Source organism: Pimephales promelas, chromosome 2 (genome assembly GCF_988280905.1).
Source record: "Pimephales promelas chromosome 2, fPimPro1.hap1.1, whole genome shotgun sequence".
Taxonomy (NCBI): Eukaryota; Metazoa; Chordata; class Actinopteri; order Cypriniformes; family Leuciscidae; genus Pimephales; species Pimephales promelas.
This window is the reverse complement of record NC_142770.1, coordinates 39,137,462-39,160,613: the sequence shown is the minus strand read 5'-3', so window position 1 is coordinate 39,160,613 and position 23,152 is coordinate 39,137,462. Positions and strand designations below refer to the sequence as shown.

General features: G+C 43.7%; 2 protein-coding genes across 2 annotated transcripts; one reads left to right on the top strand and one right to left on the bottom strand.

The window, feature by feature from the left end:
- The first annotated feature begins 8,762 nt into the window (after nt 1-8,762).
- Nucleotides 8,763-9,528, top strand: LOC148997362 (uncharacterized). The gene is made up of 3 exons (XM_089122468.1): nt 8,763-8,891; nt 9,034-9,229; nt 9,389-9,528. Exons 1-3 carry the CDS (start codon nt 8,771-8,773, stop codon nt 9,441-9,443), a joined length of 372 nt encoding a protein of 123 aa, XP_088978594.1. The 5' UTR covers nt 8,763-8,770; the 3' UTR covers nt 9,444-9,528.
- Nucleotides 9,529-20,188: 10,660 nt separating this feature from the next.
- On the bottom strand, nt 20,189-22,440 carry LOC120479192 (uncharacterized). Its single transcript, XM_089119875.1, has 5 exons — nt 22,418-22,440; nt 21,821-22,201; nt 21,467-21,705; nt 21,145-21,357; nt 20,189-21,044 (listed from the first exon to the last, which is right to left on the bottom strand). The coding sequence occupies exons 1-5, from the start codon at nt 22,438-22,440 to the stop codon at nt 20,638-20,640; spliced, it is 1,263 nt and encodes a 420-aa protein (XP_088976001.1). The 3' UTR covers nt 20,189-20,637.
- Nucleotides 22,441-23,152: the final 712 nt, after the last annotated feature.

Here is a 23,152-nt window from a genome sequence, read left to right as displayed (position 1 = left end):
CTTAGTTAAACATTTAAAAACTATTAATAAAATTTTAAACAGCACTCTAAAAGATACAGGGAGCCAGTGTAATGAGGCCAGTACAGGGGTAATTTGCCTTTAGCCTTTAAGGCAAATTAATTTGCCTTTAGCCACTAGCCTTTAGCCCGCTAGCATTCCACGCGTGCCCTCTCGCCTATTGATCGTCTCATTTTACACCCGTTTCACTGAATCCTGGTTATTTCGGACATTTCAATCCTAAATTAGTGGTGATAGTTGTAGTATCACTACTAATTTACTGATCATCCGTTATAATGGCGAACATATCAGATGCGTGTCTAACATTACCTTTGAGTGCAGATGAAGACACATTCGAGCTCTTCACGGTGAAGCAGGAGCTGGAATACGTCGAGAAACAGATCCGCGGTCTGCTGGTGAAGCAAGCCGAGCTGCTGGATCGGCGCTCAACGCTTGAAGCATCACGCGCCGACGCTAACAAATCAAATCACTCTTTGACTCCGAGTTCATCTACGCCGTACGTTACTCTGCCGAGGAAGATGCGATCATCTAAGGCTTCATTCACTCCGGCACCGAAACAACATGGACCATGGATCACACAGCGGAAGACTCGAGCCAGAGCTGCCTCTCCGCCCCTCCCGGTCTTCGAGATCTCCACCCGGAACCGCTTCTCCCCTCTTCGCGAGCCGGAACGCGATGACGCCGTGATCATCGGCACATCCATAGTCCGCCATGTCCGCGCTAATTTGGATAAAGGTAAAGTGCGCACTCACTGCTTTCCTGGTGCTCGTGTTCTTGATGTTGCTGCACAGGTTCCCGAGATCCTGAACGGGGACGAGCGCGTCGGAGCTGTTGTGCTGCACGCGGGAGCGAACGACATCAGGCTGCGGCAGACGGAGGTTCTGAAGAAGGACTACAGGAGCCTGATCGAGACGGTACGCAGCACAGCGCCTAAAGCAGCGATCATCGTGTCTGGACCGCTTCCCACGTACAGACAAGGACAGGAAAGGTTCAGTAGACTTTTTGCATTAAATGAATGGTTAATGTCATTGTGTAATGAACAGGGGCTGCACTTTGTAAATAACTGGCATCTGTTTTGGGAAAGACCGAGGCTGTACAGCACAGATGGTCTCCATCCCAGCCGAATCGGAGCGGCTGTGCTGTCGGACAACATTTCCAAGACATTACGCACCAGATGACTAATGAGTCAAAGTCCAAATTACAGCCTTTGCGGTCCAAACTTAACTAATAAGCATAGTGTGGAACATTATATAGAAACTGTGTCTATTCCTCGTTTAGTGAATCCAAACAATAAATCTAGTGTAGGATCTAGCAAAAATCTTATTGTAATTAAACCAGAAAATCTAAATATCAGTCAACAAAAACAATTTCTAAAGCTAGGTCTCCTAAACATTAGATCGCTCACACCTAAGGCGGTTATCGTAAATGAAATGGTCACAGACAATAACTTCGATGTTCTGTGCCTTACTGAAACCTGGCTTAAACCAAATGAGTATTTCGGTCTAAACGAATCTACTCCGCCAGGATACTGTTATAAACATGAGCCTCGTCTGATCGGTCGTGGCGGCGGTGTTGCAACAATCTATAAAGATATTTTTAATATTACTCAGAAAACAGGTCACAGGTTTAATTCATTTGAAGTACTTGTGCTAAATGTTACGCTCTTAGATGTAAGAAGGAAATCTATATTATCTCTAGCCCTGGCTACTGTATATAGACCTCCAGGGCCATATGCTGAATTCCTAAAAGAGTTCGCAGACTTTCTCTCGGATCTATTGGTAAATGTCGATAAAGCAATAATTGCTGGAGATTTTAACATACACGTAGATAATACAAATGATGCTTTAGGGGCTGCGTTTACAGATTTATTAAACTCCTTTGGGGTCAAACAAAACGTCAGTGGTCCCACTCATCGTCTAAATCATACACTAGATTTAATTATATCATATGGAACCGATCCAACTGATATAGATATTATACCGCAAAGCGATGATGTCACTGATCATTACATGGTGACTTGTATAATACGTACTGCTGAAATATGTCATGTTGCGCCACGTTATAGACCAGGCAGAACAATCCTTCCAACCACTATAGATGGATTCTCAAATAGCTTACCTGATCTATCTAAGCTGCTAAGTGAACCCAAACAAACAGATGAATTAGAGGAAATGACTAGCAGTTTAAGCACCATTCTTACTAGTACATTAGATATTGTTGCGCCAATTAGATTAAAAAAGGTTCGAGAGAAAATTAAAGCACCGTGGTACAACAGTGCTACGCACGCTATCAAGAGAGAAACTCGCAACTTAGAGCGTAAATGGAAACAAACTAATTTAGAGGTCTTTAGAATCGCGTGGAAAGACAGTATGTCACGTTATAAAAAGACACTAAAAACAGCCAGGGCTGAGCATCTCCGCAAACTAATCGAAAATAACCAAAATAATCCAAGGTTTTTATTTAACACCGTGGCTAGACTAACAAATAAACAGACATCACCAGAGCAAAATATACCTTTACAGTTTAGTAGTAATGATTTTATGAATTATTTCAATGCGAAAATAGAAAGCATCCGAAACAAAATTATAAATGTACAATCCGCTATGGTGTCTTATGATTCAGCTTCAATTATGGACCCTCTAGAACAACTAAACCGCTTTACAACGATAGGACAGGAAGAGCTAAATAAACTTATCATTGCATCTAAACCAACAACTTGTTTATTAGATCCAATACCCACTAAACTACTGAAAGAACTATTACCTGTAGTGGAAGAGCCTCTCCTCAATATTATTAACTCGTCTTTATCTTTAGGTCATGTCCCAAAAATATACAAGCTGGCTGTAATAAAACCGCTCATTAAGAAACCGCAATTAGATCCAAATAACTTGGCAAATTACAGACCCATTTCAAATCTTCCATTTATGTCCAAAATACTTGAAAAAGTAGTGTCCGCTCAATTGTGCTCTTTTTTGCAAGAAAATGATATCTATGAAAAATTCCAGTCAGGATTCAGACCGCATCATAGTACAGAAACTGCGCTAGTTAAAATTACAAATGATTTACTTTTAGCTTCTGACCAAGGCTGTATCTCAATACTAGTCCTACTTGATCTTAGCGCTGCGTTCGACACTATAGATCATATAATACTCTTGGATCGACTACAAAACTTCACCGGTGTCCAGGGACAGGCATTAAGCTGGTTTAGATCGTACTTATCGGACCGTTCTCATTTTGTCTGTTTAAATGGGAAAAAATCAAAGATAACGTCAGTAGACTATGGAGTACCGCAAGGATCAGTTTTAGGCCCTCTGCTATTCTCAATATATATGCTGCCACTTGGTAATATTATAAGAAAACATGGAATTAATTTCCACTGTTACGCTGACGACACTCAATTATATATTTCATCACGACCAGATGAAAACACTAACTCATCTAAAATGACAGAGTGTCTCAAAGATATAAAATGCTGGATGACGCGTAATTTCCTGCTATTAAATTCAGATAAAACGGAGGTATTACTTATTGGTCCAAAAAACTACTCACAAAACCTCTCACAATACAACTTTAATATAGACGGATGTCCTGTTACTTTATCCACAACAGTAAAAGACCTGGGTGTTATACTAGACCGCAACTTGTCGTTCGAAAATCATATTTCATATGTTACAAGAACAGCCTTTTTCCACCTTAGAAACATTGCTAAGCTACGTAACATGCTATCTATTTCTGATGCTGAAAAATTAGTTCACGCATTCATGACCTCGAGACTAGATTACTGTAATGCTTTATTAGCCGGTTGCCCTGCATCCTCAATAAACAAGCTACAGTTAGTACAAAATGCAGCTGCTAGAGTTCTTACTAGATCAAGAAAATATGATCATATAACACCGATTTTATCATCTCTACACTGGTTGCCTATTAAGTTCCGTATCAATTACAAAATACTGCTACTAACCTATAAAGCCCTAAATGGTTTAGCTCCTATGTACTTAAAGGGCATATTGCAGGTTAGAGGACCCAACGAGTCAATGCATAGAAAAACAATGTAGGAACTAGATTTTCTTTAAAATATACGTATAAACACGCTACAGAAGCTTCTGCAGTCGTTTTTGTGAGAGAATTTTACTTCCGCGTCTGAAAATGGGCGTGGCGGGCGTGACACAATGAGCGGGAGAGCCGTCGATTCACACAACAGGAAAACAATGAATCGCATGACATTTCGGACGCTGAGGAAATACTCGTATGACGGATCAAGCCATAAAGTTGTGAGCCTGCTATGCTAAAGAGATCAGGGACAGGCCAGGATAATGTCAGACAGAATGGTCAGAGAAAAATTGAGCTGTGATGTGAGGAGAACCAGTGGAGAACAGGACAGGTGCCTTTTAGGTGAGAGACGTGCTTAGGCTATACACGTTCGCTAACGATATACACTGTGCTCACAATATTGTACAGATTATTATGATCCTATAACAGGCCAGCAGACATTAGTATGTTTAGGGTAGATTTATATACTATTAAATGTATAAAAACTTTGCTTGAGTATATTTCTATACTAAAAGCATAGGCTATACTCAGGTAAATTTTTAATACATATTTTTCACCTTGGTTATAACATAAACAGAACATTAAAGATTTGAGTATTTAAACAACCAATTTTGTTTTTCAATTATAAGTTCTATTTAGGGCATGACATGACTAAGTTATATACCACTATTTGATGCCATTGGTAGTATACGACGATCAATATTCTTGCTTCGGCATACCATGATGTTGAACTCCATCATATCGCCGGGATGCTATAGTCATTTGATCTGAAGTGAACGCTACACACGACCGCGTTTTCCGAGCCAATGCAGAAAAGAAATCCCGTCTCTTCACCTGCTCAAACCGCACCAGGAACGAAAGATAGGCTACCGTCACTTTTATTGTAATGGAAACTTGTGGACTCGATCTTGAAGTCCTGACAGGCTGGAGTTTTTGCAATCTCCACAAACACAATAATTTACCATGACGATGATAAATTAAAATCCAAAAACTAACGAAAGCACACTGACTGACGAGCCCTCTCACTGAACACCAGCCTGCTCTCACTGAGCCGAGGCTGCGGCTCCCTGCTATGACGTCAAATGACGCGACGTTGAAAAAAAAGCCGTTTTTACTAGCAGTCCAAGAAACGCTCACTTTATCTTCTAAATTAGTGCCCTTATGTTGTTTTAAAACATTTTAAATCCTGCATTAACTTTTCATATGGTATTTTCATACAAGGTTATCTATAAATTTCAAATTTTTTTTTACCTGCAATATGCTCTTTAACGGACCTTCTTTCGCCCTACAATCCACCGCGTTCCTTAAGATCACTAAATTCAAGGCTTCTGGTCATTCCTAGGATATCGAAGTCCACTAAAGGAGGGAGGGCGTTCTCGCATTTAGCTCCAAAACTCTGGAATAGCCTTCCCGATACGGTCCGAGGCTCTGACTCGCTGACACAGTTTAAAACTAGATTAAAGACGCATCTCTTTAGTCAAGCATTCACATAATACTTACTTTTTAGTCCTCTGTTATGCCATATGGAACCGTTTGCCACTGAAACGCATTTCCGCGACAGTGGGGCTCGACAGCCTTAGTCAAACGGGTCGGCGCGTATGGTTGGGTTACGGAGAGTTTGTGAGATAGTGGTTTTCTAACACCGACTCCCGTATAATGGAAATCATTATGAACATCAGCTATGCTAATTATTTCCCATCTGCCTTTCTGCTGTTATCTCGGGACGCTTGTCCCGAGAAAAATGGCGTTCGTCAGGTCCAGTTTTGTCTCCAGCCTCTCACGGGGATTCGGATGCCCCAACGCCTGTGATGAGACGACTCAACGCCTGTGAAGAGACGACTCAACGCCTGTGAAGAGACGACTCAACGCCTGCGATATGTTATGGCGCCGTTTTATGCATAAACAATATTTACATTTATGATTTATATATAAACAATATAAATGTAAGCCAGAGGAGAACTGGCCCCCGACTGAGCCTGGGTTCTCCCAAGGTTTTTTCTCCATCCAGTCTGATGGAGTTTTGGTTCCTTGCCACTGTCGCCTTGCTTCTGGCTTGCTCAGTTGGGGTTATTTAGTGTTTAGCAGTATTATTGATCTGTGTTGTACTACTTTCATGTTATCACTGTGAAGCTGCTTTGATACAATCTGTATTGTGAAAAGCGCTATATAAATAAATGTGACTTGACTTGACTTGACATGCAGGTAAATTGCTGTTCTTAAATGTATTTGGTAATGATTACACTGCACTGTAAGAAAAAAACGTCTCGGTTACGGATGTAACCCTCGTTCCCTGAGTAGGGAACGGAGACGTTACGTCAGAAGTGACGGAGAATGGGGGTTTCGCATGAAAGCCAATCCTCTTCGAGTATTTAACAATGAGCCAATGGAATGAAAATGCCTTGGGGCTGCGGAATTTGCATAGCGTATCTCCGCCCCACGCAGTGGGTATAAAAGGAGGAAGTGAACGCAACCGCAGTATGTCTTCACTGAGGAGCCAAGACTGAACTCCGGCGTCTACCCAGCGATACAGCTGAAGTGGCAGGGAGACGTAACGTCTCCGTTCCCTACTCAGGGAACGAGGGTTACATCCGTAACGGAGACGTTCCCTTTCGTAGTCACTTCGAGTTACGTCAGAAGTGACGGAGAATAGGGGTCAGTGCCATCACGCCATCTTCAAGCTGTCTTCCAGTGCCCTGCGAAAGTCTGGACCCCTGCACCTTACCCTTTTTTTTTTTTTTTTTTAGGGATCCCACTTTGACACAGGATTACCAAGGTACACTGGGAAACATATCCCGGGAGGGACATGCTACCAGATGCCTACCGAAGGAGGACTTACAAATACACATATGGCCACATAGGAACGCATATGGAGATCACTGGAGCACCAACCGCAGGTGGCTACTAGAATTTAACTCCAGGGGTGGCAGATGGCTTGCCAAGGGAAGACACATGCTCAGAGAGGCTTACAGTGGATAATACACATGAGACAGTTACCATAGGGAACCGTGCACATGGAGGCACCTAGCCAGCATCCAGAGCAACAGCAGTGGTGCCCGCATCGTCGGTGCTGGAGGACTCAAGGCTTCAACAGAAGACACTGAGGAAATATCGCACTTATCCAATCCGAGGAGTGGAATGGCAAGCAAGCGAAGACACTTAAGCGGGTCCAGTACTGGCGAAAGCGAGTACGTGAGAGGACACCGGCTCAATTCGCAGATTATAGAATCTGGCAAAGGTGTTGGGTGTCGCCCAGCCTGCAGCTCTGCAGATGTCTGTTAGCGAGGCGCCGTGCGCTAGAGCCCAAGAGGAGGCCACACTCCGAGTGGAATGGGCCGTCACACCAAGGGGGCATGGACGGCCTTGCTGCTGGTAAGACAAAGCAATGGCGTCTACTATCCAGTGAGACAGCCGTTGCTTCGAGAGAGCCCTTCCCTTCTGGCTCCCCCCATGACAGACAAAGAGCTGGTCTGAGGTCCTGAACACCGCGTTTTGTCAACGTAGGTGCGGAGAGCACGTACCGGACAGAGCAGTGCCAAGGCTGGGTCTGCCTCCTCCAGGGGCAGCGCTTGCAGGTTCACCACCTGGTCCCGGAAGGGAGTGGTGGGAACCTTGGGCACGTATCCAGGCCGGGGTCTCAGGATCACGTGAGAGTAAGCCGGCCCGAACTCCAGAAACGCTTCGTCAATGGAGAATGCGTGCAGGTCCCCCACCCTCTTGATGGAGGCCAGTGCAACCAGGAGTGCTGTCTTCATGGACAGAAACTTTAACTCTACCGATTGCAAAGGCTCCAGGGGAGGCCTCTGCAGAGCACTTAGAACTACTGAGAGGTCCCAAGAGGGTACGAGGGGAGGACGAGGCGGATGTAGCCTCCTCGCTCCCCTCAGGAACCTGATGACCAGGTCGTGCTTCCCTAAGGACTTACCTTCCACTGCTTCATGAGAAGCGGCAATGGCCGCGACGTAAACCTTAAGGGTGGAGGGCGACAGCCTGCGCTCCAACCCTTCTTGTAGGAAGGAAAGCACGACACCGATCGAACATCTCCGGGGGTCTTCTCCACTTCAACGCGTAAAGGTGTCTCGTGGACGACGCTCTAGCAGAAGTGATGGTTGCCGCCACCGCAGGTGGCAGCGAACTCAAACCTGCCTCGTCCCGTCCAGGAGCCACACGTGGAGTCTCCAGAGCTCGGGACGAGGGTGCCACAGAGTGCCCCGTCTCTGAGTGAGTAGATCTTGTCTCAGAGGAATAGGCCAAGGAGGTGCTGTCGCGAGGAGCATGAGTTCGGAGAACCACGTCTTGGTGGGCCAATAGGGGGCTACCAGCAGGACCTGCTCCTCGTCCTCCTTGATCTTGCACAACACCCGTGCAAGAAGGCTCACTGGGGGAAACGCATACTTGCGTGGGCCCCGTGGCCAGCTCTGCGCCAGTCCATCTGTGTTGTCTGAGCGGACAAGTACATGTTGACCCCTGAGCAGCGCTCGAAAGCGGTGCAGGGCCAGGCGTACTTCCAGCAGCTCGAGGCAATTGATGTGCATGAGGCGCTGGGGTCCTGTCCAGGAACCCGCGGCTGCATGCCCATTGCACATGGCACCCCAACCCGTGGTAGATGCATCCGTGGAGACAACGAGATGCCTGGAAACTCGCTGAAGAGGGACACCGGTCCGTAAAAAGCTGAGGTTCAACCACGGGAAGAAGGTTCGGCGGCATGCTGGAGTCACTGGAACTCGGAGGGAGCCGCGATGCCATGCCCACCTCGGGACTCACCAGGCCGTCCTGTGTCCTCGAAGATGGTGAGGCCAGGGTGGCCTTCAAGCACAGCACAACGAGTAAGTTTGCATCACCTGTTTTTATATATACCTGTTAATATATAGATTTTTAGGCAAACATTTAGGCTTAAAGTACATTTGGATACCCATTTCTGATCATTATAATTAAAAAAAACTATATATATATTTTTTTTGCAACCAGGAAGATGGGTCGGGGATGAAATACCGCTCAGACATGAGATGCGGTTACCCCATGTGACCTGGGTAATTCGGCGATCGCATCCCTTGCTTATCGCAATAACCCTGTATACAGGGATCCCAATACAGGGAATACACCAGGCCATCCTGTGTCCTCGAAGATGGCGAGGCCAGGGTGGCCTTCGAGCACAGCACAACGAGTAAGTTTGCATCACCTGTTTTTATATATACCTGTTAATATATAGATTTTTAGGCAAACATTTAGGCTTAAAGTACATTTGGATACCCATTTCTATTTTGTTTTGTTCCAAAATGTTATTTAACCATACTTTTCATTATCATTCTGTATGTTTCAACAGGCGCTTGCGTTCGGAGGATCCTGTGCCAGACAACTGGAGGGATCTCTGTCTGTAACAGATGCACTGTTTAATGTTTAAAGTGTCTTTCTGCTTTTTATTGTGTGTGTGTGTGTGTATATAGTTCTTAACTTGTTAAAGCTTCAATTGAGTTCATTTATATATTTCTTTGTTGTTTCTGTATTAATTGTGTATATAGTTTTTACTTTGTGTAGCGCTCCCCTCAGTATATATACGGATAAGGGTAGGGCTTTTGGGTTCTTTTAATGTTTCAAATGTATGTTAACCCTGATTAACTCAGTTTTAAATATTATCTTGGATCTCTCTGTTAAAATACTCACTTGAACTATTTTAAACCTATCTATGAATTTACCTTTTTTAAGTTGAGTTTTTAATAAAGCTTTTTAACCAAAGGTGTCTGTATGTCTCTCTCAAAATAAAAAGATAACCTCTTTGCAGATAGGAATTAAAATAACACACCACAAGGTTTTAGAAAAATATATCTCAATTATTTACTCAAAAAACAATTATATCCAAACAAAATAAGAAATTAAATAAAATAAGATTGTCGTTTGTTTTAAACCTTCAACACAAAATATCCCTCTTTCGTAAAGGGAAATATAGTTAGTACTATAATTTATAAATGCACAGTACAAGTTAAACCCCAATAACCTGCAAATGCATTAATTCAGCAAAACTCAAATACAACAAAGTAACTTAAATCAATATATTTTGTGGGCCCACAACACCTTAATGAAATCTAAAGCCGGCAACCAAATGATTATTAAATAAAATACCGTAGCAGGCCTGATGTGGTGCTTGTGTTCGTTGTGGCCCAAAACTCAATGGCCGCTTCACTCGTCAGTGAGCAAACAAAATAAAAGAAAGATAGGCTACCTCGAGTTAATGTTTCTGTCCCGTCTTCACCCCAGTAATCACTCGAACAGGCTCAGCATCACATTAGCATTTCCAAACGAACTCCGTTGGTTTATCTTTTCTCTTCCACGTCTCCAGCAAACTCACGAGATCACGAGAGAAATCCCAAATGCTCCAAACTCCGGCTGAGTATCTTCCTTGTCTTCAGGTCGAACACAGCAGATAAACCCCTCGAAATGTTCAACGGAGGGACTCAAACTTTAACTAGAAAATGTCCTTCACTTGTAATGAACAGACTTACATTAGCACTAGCAGTAGCACAAAAGTAAACAGTCTCTGAACTTCGTGTAGAAATTCATCCCGCTTCACAATGTACAACTTGTCACTCTACTCACTGGTTGTTGTGCAAACAATCATCAAATACGAGTTATACACTGGCTTGTACACTACTGATTCACAAAATTAACTCCGAACATCTCTGAGTCACGCTCACTCGTGTGCTTCACTCTCTCGAACTTTTTCCTCTCTCTTCCAACGTCGCGCTCACTCCACCCACCTGCTCTTAACCCCATAAATGCTGGTTTAGACAGTTTTCAGAAATACATTATCTCTTGACTAAAACAATAAACATAATTTTAAAACTGCTTTTAACATTTTTATTATAACTTTTCTTTTTGCATGTTTTTCAACCTTTTTTAAAATCACACAACTTTTATGCTCTAATTACCAGATGATAGACCTACAACTAACATCACTTATAACTTTATGCATTTTTAACCCGGGTTACACCCTCCCCCTTCTAAAAGTCTTTGATGTCCTCATCAAACATAATGAACTCTACATTTTTTTTTCAAATGTATTAGAGGAAAAGGTGCATGACCAGTTTAAATTAACTCTTGCCAATCTTAATGATAACACCTCTGTGCACAATAGTGAGAGGCTGATCTTTTGCCTTACCAGGCTCATCATAAGTTAACTTGATAACTGGTTTCACTATTCTTTTTGGACGGTTTTCAGGTTTGCTAATCACTTTTGTTTTAGTGACTGTCTCTGGGTGCTCATCGTGGTAAGGGTTATCAGTCCCCGGATCACTTTCTTCTTGAGGAACTGAATCTTGATCTCCATCCTCTTCTCTCATACTGTCTGGTTCATCTTCCGAACTGTTTCCCTCTGACAAACTATCCTCAGCAGGATTTCCATCTGACTGTTGGGAAGAATCACTATCATCTTGTATGAGATTTGATTGTCCAGCAGTATCTCTTTCTTTTGTCAGGAGTTCCTTCAGATAAGTGCTGTAAGGTTTTACAGGTCCATAATACTCCACATCTGAAGAAGAATCTGTGAACTGCAACTCTTGAAGAGCCTCCTGCACTTCAGGTAAGACTTTCTTTGACCTCTTTTGTGTCTCAGCTTTTGTTCTTGATCTTGTCTTGACAGGTGACTTGTCCTCAGTCTCCACCGTTGGCACTCTCACTAACTGTCCAATCGGCAAAAGATGATCACGATGTAGAGTTTTGACTCCTCCTCCGTCCTCCTGCTTCACTCTGTATACTGGAAGATTGGGCATTTTTCCCAGTACCACGTAAGGGATAGGACTCCAACGACTCTCCAACTTATGTTTCCCTTTCAGTCCCAAGTTCCTTAGCAACACTCTGTCGCCAATATCCAGTGTCTGGAATCCCACTCTTTTATCATAGGACCTCTTGTTCCTCTGATGTGTCTTGAAAGCCGCGTCAGAAGCAAGCTTGTAAGCTCTTTCCAAGTCTCCTTTTAGCTTGGCTACATAGCGTGAATGGGCAACATCAGCTTTGCCATCAGGAGAGGTTCCAAAGCACAAGTCTATTGGAAGCCTTGCTTCTCTGCCAAACATTAAGAAATAGGGTGAATACCCCGTAGCATCACATTTGGTACTGTTGTAGGCGTGAACCAAGTAGCCAATATGTTTGCTCCATTGCCGTTTCCTCTCACAGCCCAGGGTTCCCAGCATTGAAAGAAGAGTTCGGTTAAATCTTTCAGGCTGTGGATCTCCCTGCGGGTGGTAAGGAGTGGTCCGTGATTTCCGAATCCCCATCATCTTCAAGAGCTCTTTGATTAACTGACTCTCAAAGTCTCTTCCCTGATCTGAATGGATTCTAGCTGGCAAACCATAATGGAGGAAATACTTGTCGACCAGGATCTTTGCCACCGTCTGCGCTTTCTGATTTCGGGATGGGAAAGCCTGAGCGTAACGGGTGAAATGATCCGTGACCACCAGTACATTGCTGATACCTGCAGAATCAGGCTCCATGGACAGAAAATCGATGCATACCAGATCCAGTGGTCCATTGCTTGAAATGTGATGTAAAGGCGCCACCCTATGACAGGGGGTCTTCCGAGTGACACATTCTCCACAGTTCTTTATGTACTGCTCAACATCACATGCCAGTTTCGGCCAAAAGAACCTGCTCCTCAACAAGTCTGTGGTTCTTTCAATACCAAGGTGTCCAAGATCATCATGGGTGGCCTTCAACACCACTTCTCTGAACGCACTTGGCAAGACAAGTTGAGTGAGTTCTTCTCCGGAAAGCCGCTTGCTTAAACGATGGAGTAGCCCATCTTTCATCATCAGTTTCCCCATCTCTTTTTTGAGACGAAAATGCTCTGAACCGGATCCATTCTCTTCCAGCCATTTGCCATGTTTAACAGCTTGTATGGCAGATCGGATGGCTGCATCATTCTCCTGAGCTTCAATCAGCTCCTGCTTTGACATCTGCCCCAGTGATTTTAGCTCCAGGTGAGTTGGAAATGCATATATATCAGGCACACAATCAGGCGAAGCTCCCAACTGATCTATGTACCTCGGTGGACTGCCCGCTGGACCAGGGATGCAGATTCGTTTGCAGATAGATCTCACACCAGACTGTGGTATGGTCTCCCATTCCTCTGAACTCTCATCAGGCATTTTCCTTGAGAGCAGGTCAGCGTCTATATTGTGTCTGCCTGGTCGGTACTTGACATCGAAGTCATAGGTGGATAAGGCAGAGAGCCATCTGTGTCCCACAGCACTGAGCTTGGCGGTCGATAACACGTATGTAAGCTGGTTATTGTCGGTAAGTACTGTAAATCTGACCCCATACAAATAATCATGGAATTTATCCACAACTGCCCACTTAAGGGCTAGAAACTCCAACTGGTGAACGGGGTAATTTCTTTCAGATGTCTTTAACTTCCTGCTGGCAAAGGCGACTGGTCTCAGACCCTCCCTGTGTTCCTGATATAGGACGGCACCCAGCCCTCTCAAACTGGCATCCACATGCAGGACGTATGGTTTGTTGGGATCCGCAAAGGCCAACACAGGTGCATGAGTAAGGCAGTGGATAATCTTGTGGAAAGCCTCGGTGCAGGACTGGTCCCATCTCTCACCAAAAGGCTCGGACTCTTTGATGTAGGTCTTTGTGTTGTCTTGCTCAGGTTTCTTTCCCCGTTGGGTTGGAGCATAGCCTTTTGTGAGCTCAGACAATGGCCTGACTATGGCTGCATAATTGGCGATGAAACGCCGATAATATCCGCAGAATCCCAAAAAGGATTGAAGAGCCTTCAGGTGCGTAGGCTGTGGCCAACTTGTAACTGCCTCTATCTTGGCTGGGTCAGGTGATACTCCATTGGCTGACACAATATGTCCAAGGTATTTTACCTTTGGGAGACAGAATTGACATTTGTCGAATGAGATTTTCAATCCAACCTCGGCCAGACGATCAAGGACTTTAAGGAGTCTCTCTTCGTGCTCTTCTAAAGTTCGGCCAAATACAATCAAGTCATCGAGGTAGACAAGGACTTCGAGCAGATTCATGTCACCCACAGCCTTCTCCATCAATCTTTGGAAAGTGGCTGGGGCTCCAGTTATCCCCTGCGGCATCCTCTCGAACTGGAAGAACCCCAGTGGACAGATGAATGCCGTCTTTTCCTTATCTTCCTCGGCCATGGCGATTTGGTAATAACCGCTTCTCAGATCAAGAACGGAGAACCACTTGCTTCCTGTCATGGAATCCAACACCTCATCAATACAAGGTGTGGTGTACTGATCTGGGATTGTCCGGCTGTTTAATAATCGGTAGTCGATACACATTCTCACAGCTCCATTCTTCTTGCGAACAATCACTATGGGGGATGCATAGGGACTACGAGACTCCTTGATGATCCCTGCACGCAACAGTTCTTGGAGGTGCTTCCTCACATCTTCCAGGTCAGCTGGAGCCAGGCGACGAGAGCGCTCCCTAAACGGCCGTGGATCTGACATCCGGATGGTGTGCTTCACTCCTTTTGCCAATCCAACATCCCATTCTTGTAAAGAGAACACCTGAGACCTTGTGGATAGCTTTTGACGGAGTCTCTCTTTCCACTCCTCCGAGACAGGTGAGTCTCCGAAATTGATCAGATTCATGTCGAACTCAGTGTCAGTGGTCTTCGATGGAGAGAGAGGAGTGACTGCTTCCGTCAGATACATATGCCCGATAACTGTTCCTACCGGTATAACTGTCTCTGTCAAGGACTCATTCTGGACCAATATTCTGAAATGGTTTATGTTCACCTCGTCGCTGGGCACCACCGTGGGCTGCAATAGTACTCCCGCTGGGAGTGGAGCTACAGGCGACGAGTCCACCATCAGGATTTCTTTGTCAACTTGGAGCTTGTACTCGACTTTGCAGACTGCCGTACAGTCACCACCAGGGGGCAGAGTCAGTGGGCCAGGGCCTTTCCATAACACACAGCCAATATCACCCTCCTCTTCCAGGGCAGTGGCCATCCCAGAAACAGTTAGCTCGTTGTCACTGTAACAGGCTTGTATCCCTAATGTCTGGGTGATGTCAATGCCATTATTCTTACACTGCTGTACAAGACGTCGGATGTGGCTGGCATTGGTCCCCACAATAATAGGAGTCTGGTCTGCAGTTCGAGGCTGGGGGCAGATAAGAGCGAGAACTGTCACTGTCTGGTCTGCACCTGCAACCTTTGCTGGATAGTCAATGTCGACCACTACATACCCACGGTATGGATAACTGATCTCAGATTCACTTAGTCCCCACAGGGCTAAGCCAGACACGGGGCGTATTGGAACATCGGACAGGTAAGTTTGGTACCAAGACTCAAAGATAATGGTGACCTGAGAGCCACTATCAAACAAGGCATCACAGCAATGTCCATTTACTTTTACAGGTACTATGCTGGGTGGACCAATCAAGCCTTCAGGGATGTTAGCCGACTCTGATGAGGTAACAGCACTTTTCTTGACCAAGCAGTTAACTTCATTGGTGGTGGCATCTCCAGACTGCTGTCTGTCTTTGGTCACCTTCAAAGCATGAATTAGCTTTCTGATAACCTTCGCTTGATTCTCAGGGTTTCGGCACTTTGTGGCAAAATGTCCGCTCTCACCACACCTATAGCAGAAATTCTCTTCTGGCTTTTTGGGTGCTCCTTTGGGGGAGTTGGGGACCGGTTTAGAAGCTTCCATGGTTGAGACAGCAACTGCAGTATCTTGTCCAGGCATCTTGATGCTAGTTTTCTGTTTTAATCGTTTCAGTTGTTTTTTCAAAGCAGCCAACTCGGCATCTTGCCGGTTCTCAGAGCCAGGCGGTGCACTAAGGGTTTTGACCTCCATGTAATCATCTTTAACAGGAGTGGATTTGGTCACTACTGATGCAACCATTGATTTTAGCTCTTTTATTTCAGCTTTTAAGTTCTGGATCTCAGCTTGCCTTGTATCAACTTCTGTATTAGCTTGTACTTGACGTACTGAGGCACTGAGCTTCTTTCTAGAAGTTTCGTACTCTTCTTCAGCACGAATCTCTGTCAACAGCTGTAGAAAACTTGGGGGGACAGCCTTCCTTTCTCTCAAGCGCAGCTGAATCAGCATCAGGTCTGAGGCGATAGCACCCCTCAGCAGTTGCTCCAGTCGGGTTTGATCCTTGCTGCTAGCAGGGAGACCACCTCTCTGAATCACCTTAGCTAGAGACCTCTCTAGTCGCCGAAGGAAATCCGATAGTTTCTCTCCTTTTTGCTGTTGCATCATTCGGAAAGCAAAGTAGAGATCATCACCGGACTCAGCACTTCCAAAAGCACTTTCCAGAGCATCCAAGCATTCTTTTGGGCTGGCATCAGGATTGGCGTGTCGCACTGATTTGACAATTTCTAGTGCGGGCCCCTTTAAACTTCCAATAATTCTGCGTCTTTTTTCTCTATCAGAGCATTCAGTCTCCTCAACCATAAGCAATGCTTGCTCAAGCCAATGATCAAATGGTTCCTCACCTGGCGGCGTTGGTATGGCTCCCGAGAACATGCGTAGTCGACCATAACTCCCACCATCAGCTGGTTTGGTTGTCTTTTCCAAAAAATCTCCGACAGCACGAAGGATGGATTCAGTGGAGCTAGTGGGCTGGGGTGTACTGGGAAATAATGATTTGAGGTCCTCCAGGGTTTTTCCTTCAGCCTGCAGCAACCCTTTTAGTTTAGTATTAAACTCTTCAGCAGCTGCCTGTGCCCCTCCTAGGATGATAACCGGCCACGCCTCTCCACCATCAATAGGCACAACTTCAGTAGGAACACTCTCCTCTTTCACAGTCTCTTTACTCTCACACAAAACCATCCGTCGATTTAGTCTTGCACTGAAGTTTCTTCCACGGACACGCACCCGTCCTAAAGACTTAATAGTTTCCAGTGCTCCTTCCACTTCACTGATCTCTACATCTTCAGGGACGATGGTCATAAGTGCATGCGTCTCATCCAAACCCTCACCACGGCACCAGCGTTTTAGCTCTGACACTAGTTCGGTTTTTTCCATGTTAACTGTTTGAAAATTAGCTTACTAACTCTAGCTAGTCACTTTAACTTTTGCTTGCTGATTTTGTTTTTTTATTTACTGAAAAATCCAAGACTATCCCAGCGGTGCCTCCATTTTATGTAGCGCTCCCCTCAGTATATATACGGATAAGGGTAGGGCTTTTGGGTTCTTTTAATGTTTCAAATGTATGTTAACCCTGATTAACTCAGTTTTAAATATTATCTTGGATCTCTCTGTTAAAATACTCACTTGAACTATTTTAAACCTATCTATGAATTTACCTTTTTTAAGTTGAGTTTTTAATAAAGCTTTTTAACCAAAGGTGTCTGTATGTCTCTCTCAAAATAAAAAGATAACCTCTTTGCAGATAGGAATTAAAATAACACACCACAAGGTTTTAGAAAAATATATCTCAATTATTTACTCAAAAAACAATTATATCCAAACAAAATAAGAAATTAAATAAAATAAGATTGTCGTTTGTTTTAAACCTTCAACACAAAATATCCCTCTTTCGTAAAGGGAAATATAGTTAGTACTATAATTTATAAATGCACAGTACAAGTTAAACCCCAATAACCTGCAAATGCATTAATTCAGCAAAACTCAAATACAACAAAGTAACTTAAATCAATATATTTTGTGGGCCCACAACACCTTAATGAAATCTAAAGCCGGCAACCAAATGATTATTAAATAAAATACCGTAGCAGGCCTGATGTGGTGCTTGTGTTCGTTGTGGCCCAAAACTCAATGGCCGCTTCACTCGTCAGTGAGCAAACAAAATAAAAGAAAGATAGGCTACCTCGAGTTAATGTTTCTGTCCCGTCTTCACCCCAGTAATCACTCGAACAGGCTCAGCATCACATTAGCATTTCCAAACGAACTCCGTTGGTTTATCTTTTCTCTTCCACGTCTCCAGCAAACTCACGAGATCACGAGAGAAATCCCAAATGCTCCAAACTCCGGCTGAGTATCTTCCTTGTCTTCAGGTCGAACACAGCAGATAAACCCCTCGAAATGTTCAACGGAGGGACTCAAACTTTAACTAGAAAATGTCCTTCACTTGTAATGAACAGACTTTCATTAGCACTAGCAGTAGCACAAAAGTAAACAGTCTCTGAACTTCGTGTAGAAATTCATCCCGCTTCACAATGTACAACTTGTCACTCTACTCACTGGTTGTTGTGCAAACAATCATCAAATACGAGTTATACACTGGCTTGTACACTACTGATTCACAAAATTAACTCCGAACATCTCTGAGTCACGCTCACTCGTGTGCTTCACTCTCTCGAACTTTTTCCTCTCTCTTCCAACGTCGCGCTCACTCCACCCACCTGCTCTTAACCCCATAAATGCTGGTTTAGACAGTTTTCAGAAATACATTATCTCTTGACTAAAACAATAAACATAATTTTAAAACTGATTTTAACATTTTTATTATAACTTTTCTTTTTGCATGTTTTTCAACCTTTTTTAAAATCACACAACTTTTATGCTCTAATTACCAGATGATAGACCTACAACTAACATCACTTATAACTTTATGCATTTTTAACCCGGGTTACACTTGCTTTATTGTAATTTTAATAAAATACAGTTTGCTTTGAACAATTGTTTGATTTGATCACAATACAAGCTAAGACGTCACATCCCAGAGGGCTTTGCATCTAAACAAACATGGCTGCACCCTCAATGTTACAAGACACACAAATAACACGCAAATATCTCTGCAAAACCTCGACAGATTTGGAAATATATTTTAAAAAATGAGAAGAGTAGATCATAATGATATTTATTTAAAATAAATTATAAGTCCTCCATCTCTTCATTGTTGGCACAATACTGTAGAGAAATAAAAATCAAACGAAAAGTTTACACAATTGCAACAGAGTTTGACAGCTGTCTGTAAAATACTGTAGAAAAATCAAAATCAAATGACAAGTTAAAGTTATTTTAGTCCTATTTTATCTCAGTCACTCTAACATTTGGTGAATGTAGGGTCACAGACAATACTTATACTAATAAAAGATTTTTAACAGGAGATTATTTAAATCGAAAACCATAAGCTACAGCATAATCAACAAACAATCATAATGCAACAATAGGTTTGTGAAAATTATTTTTTATTAACAATATAAAAGAGCACTCCAAAAGAATATGTACACTGCATGTTGTTCACACATTTTATAAACTTGACACCATTATATATAAATGCACAGCCTCATCACATGCTCAAAAACACGTCACACAGTTTTACAGTTAGGGATTAGAGTTTATTCAGTTGTTTTGAATAGAGATCACTGTATTCTAATTTTTAGAAATCCCTTCCTGGGCATCTGAGAATGTGTGGAAGAAGATGCAGGCCCCGTGAACACTCCCGTAAGGCTCCCACTGTTAAAAGAATGATTGAATTCAGATTAAGGGAAATTATGTTTTTAAAACAGAAAAGAAATATGCATAGCAGCTTTAATTCTAATTCTTATTCGTATAGTTCTTTACACAATAGTGCAATTCTGAATTGTCCATAGAAAAATACAGTTAGTTAATCATGTATTAGTTTATGGGAAAACACATCACCGATGTTGAGTCGCCTCTTCACAGGGGTCGAGTCGTCTCTTCACGGGCGTTTGGTCATCAAATCACAGGCGTTGGGGCATCTGAAGTCTCCGTGACACGCTGGATACAAGCTGGACCTGACGAACCCCGCTTGTCCCGAGATAACAGCAGAAAGGCAGATGGGAAATAATTAGCATAGCTGATGTTCATAATATTAATGCATTTGATCTGATTCAGCAGTAGTATAAAAGGTGAGCAATATGTGAATGAATGGTTAAAGAGATGCGTAACTTTATGGAAATTGTTCTCAGGTTCCGGCTCGCTCTCAGCATCCCTCAAGGAGCTCTGAGGAGCCGACGATGGAAGGAGACACTGTCCTGGGATGCCCGGGTAGAGTGCGTGGTGCCCTCTTCAAAATCCTGCTGTGGTAAACCAAAAACAGAGAGGTTATTTTACTAATGTACAGTGAGCATAAATTCATGTACAATACTGTTCAAAGTATTTACAATACACTTACAATAAGTACTTTACTCTACTTACAATACAGTCTGTCTGTGTTGTCAGTTCACAATGAGGCTCCATTTAAATTTGTCACACATGGTCTGTGAGAGGCAAGCAGACGTCCGGCAAAATCACAGTCTGAAAAAATAGAGTCTGTCCGGGTTGTCAGAGATCCAACCACTCCAGCTCCAGGACGTAGATCAAACTCAATTATTTCATTGGTCACACTGAGGCTCCTTTTACATGAAACTACAACGTTTAGACGCTACTGAGGCTCCTTTTACATGAAACTACAATGTTTAGACGCTATTGAGGCTCCTTTTACATGAACATCAAGTCCATACGCAAGCTCCCAATTTTGTCCAAACATTGATAGTCCATACGCAAGCTCCCAATTTTGTCCAAACATTTATAGTTCATTCGCAAGCTCACAGTTGAAAAACAAAACATTGATAGTTCATAGTCTTGTGTCATAAAATGTGACACAAATTGTAAAGAATCAAATGTTCAGCCACTCCAGCTCCTCTATCTCCCCACGAAAAGTCCTCTTCTTGATGCCATGGTCGAAGCAGATCTTATCATCTTTCTTAATGTCCGTGGTGGCCTGAAAGAGCAGGACGTGCCTGTCTCCCCCCTGAAGCTTCACTATGCAGTGGCATGGCTGCACGTTGCACTTCTTCTTTGAATGTGTAATCCATCTCCCGATGGTTTCCAGAGACGGGTGGCACTCACAGGGGAAAGTCTCCGCATCAATGCAGATTTCGTCAGGGCCATGTTTGAAGAAAAACAGGTTGCCCAGCTGGTCCTGCGTCTCTGCCATCTCCCTGCCCTCAGCACCTGTGATCACCTTTCCGTGGAAATCACACAGGATGGAGCCCTTCCCGAAGGCCTTGGTTGCAACAACGCCTGTGGTCAAAAAGAGGGAGTCATTAATGTGCTGTTCATGATGTTATTATATTCATTTTATTTATGGATTTTACTGAGCTCATAAGACAGTTGTACATACCTTTCTGCTCCCCAAAGGCCTTCACAGCCAGACCCGACCATTTCTGCCTGGTCACCCTCTTGATGATGCCCGGGTCACTCTCCGCCTGTGCTCTGCTGAGCGGCCTCCACTTCGCCATGATGTCCTCTGGACGAGGATGATTGGCCGTCCAGCCCTCTGCATCTATGACTTTGGCCACCATCGCTGCAGTTGGGGTACGTCTTGAGAATTTTGCTGTCAAAGAGAGCACATTTGAATTAAAATTCAGGTTCACATACTAGTTCTAAGTGTTTCTGTTGGAGCAAATCTAATCATTGGATCATAAGGAAGTATATACACTTACACAAAAGATGTTGCTCCCGAAGGCTGTACTGCAGAGCCCTCCACTTATCATAAAAGACTCTGTCGCCGGGGAACCCAGCTTTTTCTCTCTGGGTCTTGTTGGGTGGTTTGCCAGTGATTCCCACAGGGAAGGCCTGCAGGAAAGCATTAAAGTCCGGGGCTGGGCTGCCAACGTCTTCTTCCACCCGCCTTCTCTTCACTGCCTGGGTGCCCTCGTCGCCAGAGTCGTAAGAAGAGGAGCTGCAATATCAAAAAGGTTTGGAGGTTACAAACTAACGAACTGATGGATGAGCGTTGAGAAACATTATTATTATAACAGATTTATAACATAATTATATTACAGATAATTACATACCGTGTCAGGGAGCTGACAACGGCTGCTTCAGACTGGCCACCGGCTGCTCCAGAAGGTTCACCCGCCGTGCTGGTGGACGCCTCTTCTGAGTCCAAGTCTGCCTGTTCAGGAGCATTAGCCACAAAAAAGTCTCTTTGGCAAAGCTCTTTCAGAAGAGCCAGTCTGGATGGTCTGTGGGGGTAACGTTTCACCATCTCCTTGTAGTCCCAGTTCCTGGCTTGCCGTGTCCACGCCTTGGCAGACTCCTTTGCCCTATTTGTTTCCTCCATCCGTTCTTCGGGTGTGTTCTTTTTCATACACACCCTGCTCAGATGCGTCGACAGCATCTCCTGTGGTTTCCCACACAGCAAGCAGTGAATGATGCGACGGTCGGATTTCTGTCTGTGAGACAAAGCAGACACACCAAAACTTACAAATCAAATGAATGAAGACAGTGAATTCTTAAAACAGAGGCCTAATGTGACCCTTGACCAGCAAAACTTAAAAAAGAGATAAAAACTTAAACCTTAAACTCTTAAGTATGCAGCAGAACAGGGCATTGTCCTATTACCATTGAAATGGAGCTCAACAGAAAATACACAAAAACACAAACATTACCTCTTCTCAGCTTGTCCTTCCATTTCAGCAAAATCCAATTCAGATTGTCTCAGCAGATCAGCAGAGTAGATAGAATCCAAGTGTTCTCAGCAGATCAGCAGAGTAGATAGAATCCAGATGTCCTCAGCAGAATCCAGGAGTCCTCAGCAGATCAGCACAGTAGAATCATTTGAAGAAAAGTGATTTCTCTAGCAGAATGCTTCCCAGATAAACCTCCTGAGTGTCTCAAACCAGCCAATCAGATCGCAGTATTATACAATGGGTGTCTGCCTCTGCGCAGACCTGATAATGGGCCATCATGAGATAGCTGAGCCATCAGTGAGCCATCAGTGAGCCATCAATGAGCCATCAGTTTTACTGCCTGAGCTTGTGAAATGAAACTGATTAGTTCTAATGGTTTTTAAATGGGCAATCATATTTACTGCCAGGGATACTTAAGTGTTTGTTGGCTTAAGAGATGGAATTAATTTAAGTCCTGAGGGAAATAATCTTTCTCAACTCTTAATCTTTCCGAACTCACTGATTAATTTGATGCTAAAAGCAGAAAGAAAGCTTGAGATTTGAGTTAAATAAAGACGTTTTAGCACAAAACAGTAACGACAAAGGCCTGGGGTGAGTTCAGCGGTGACCGCCGCAACTTTAGTCTGTATTATCAACTCCCTGAACAAGATACAGAGATTCAATGCAAACACATTAAAGTGCAGGTCTCAAGCTTTCAATAGATGTGCAAAACTT

What these genes read in the sequence shown, in the direction of transcription:
- LOC120479192 (XM_089119875.1), bottom strand. Translation starts at nt 22,440, where the DNA reads ATGGAAGGACAAGCTGAGAAGAG. An exon ending in TCGGGAGCAACATCTTTTGT is followed by an intron (nt 21,358 to 21,466) that starts GTAAGTGTATAT and finishes TCTCTTTGACAG; the next exon opens with CAAAATTCTCAAGACGTACC. An exon ending in GGCCTTTGGGGAGCAGAAAG is followed by an intron (nt 21,045 to 21,144) that starts GTATGTACAACT and finishes TTTTGACCACAG; the next exon opens with GCGTTGTTGCAACCAAGGCC.
- LOC148997362 (XM_089122468.1), top strand. Translation starts at nt 8,771, where the DNA reads ATGCTGGAGTCACTGGAACTCGGAGGGAGCCGCGATGCCATGCCCACC. An exon ending in CTTCAAGCACAGCACAACGA is followed by an intron (nt 8,892 to 9,033) that starts GTAAGTTTGCAT and finishes TTTTGCAACCAG; the next exon opens with GAAGATGGGTCGGGGATGAA. An exon ending in CTTCGAGCACAGCACAACGA is followed by an intron (nt 9,230 to 9,388) that starts GTAAGTTTGCAT and finishes ATGTTTCAACAG; the next exon opens with GCGCTTGCGTTCGGAGGATC.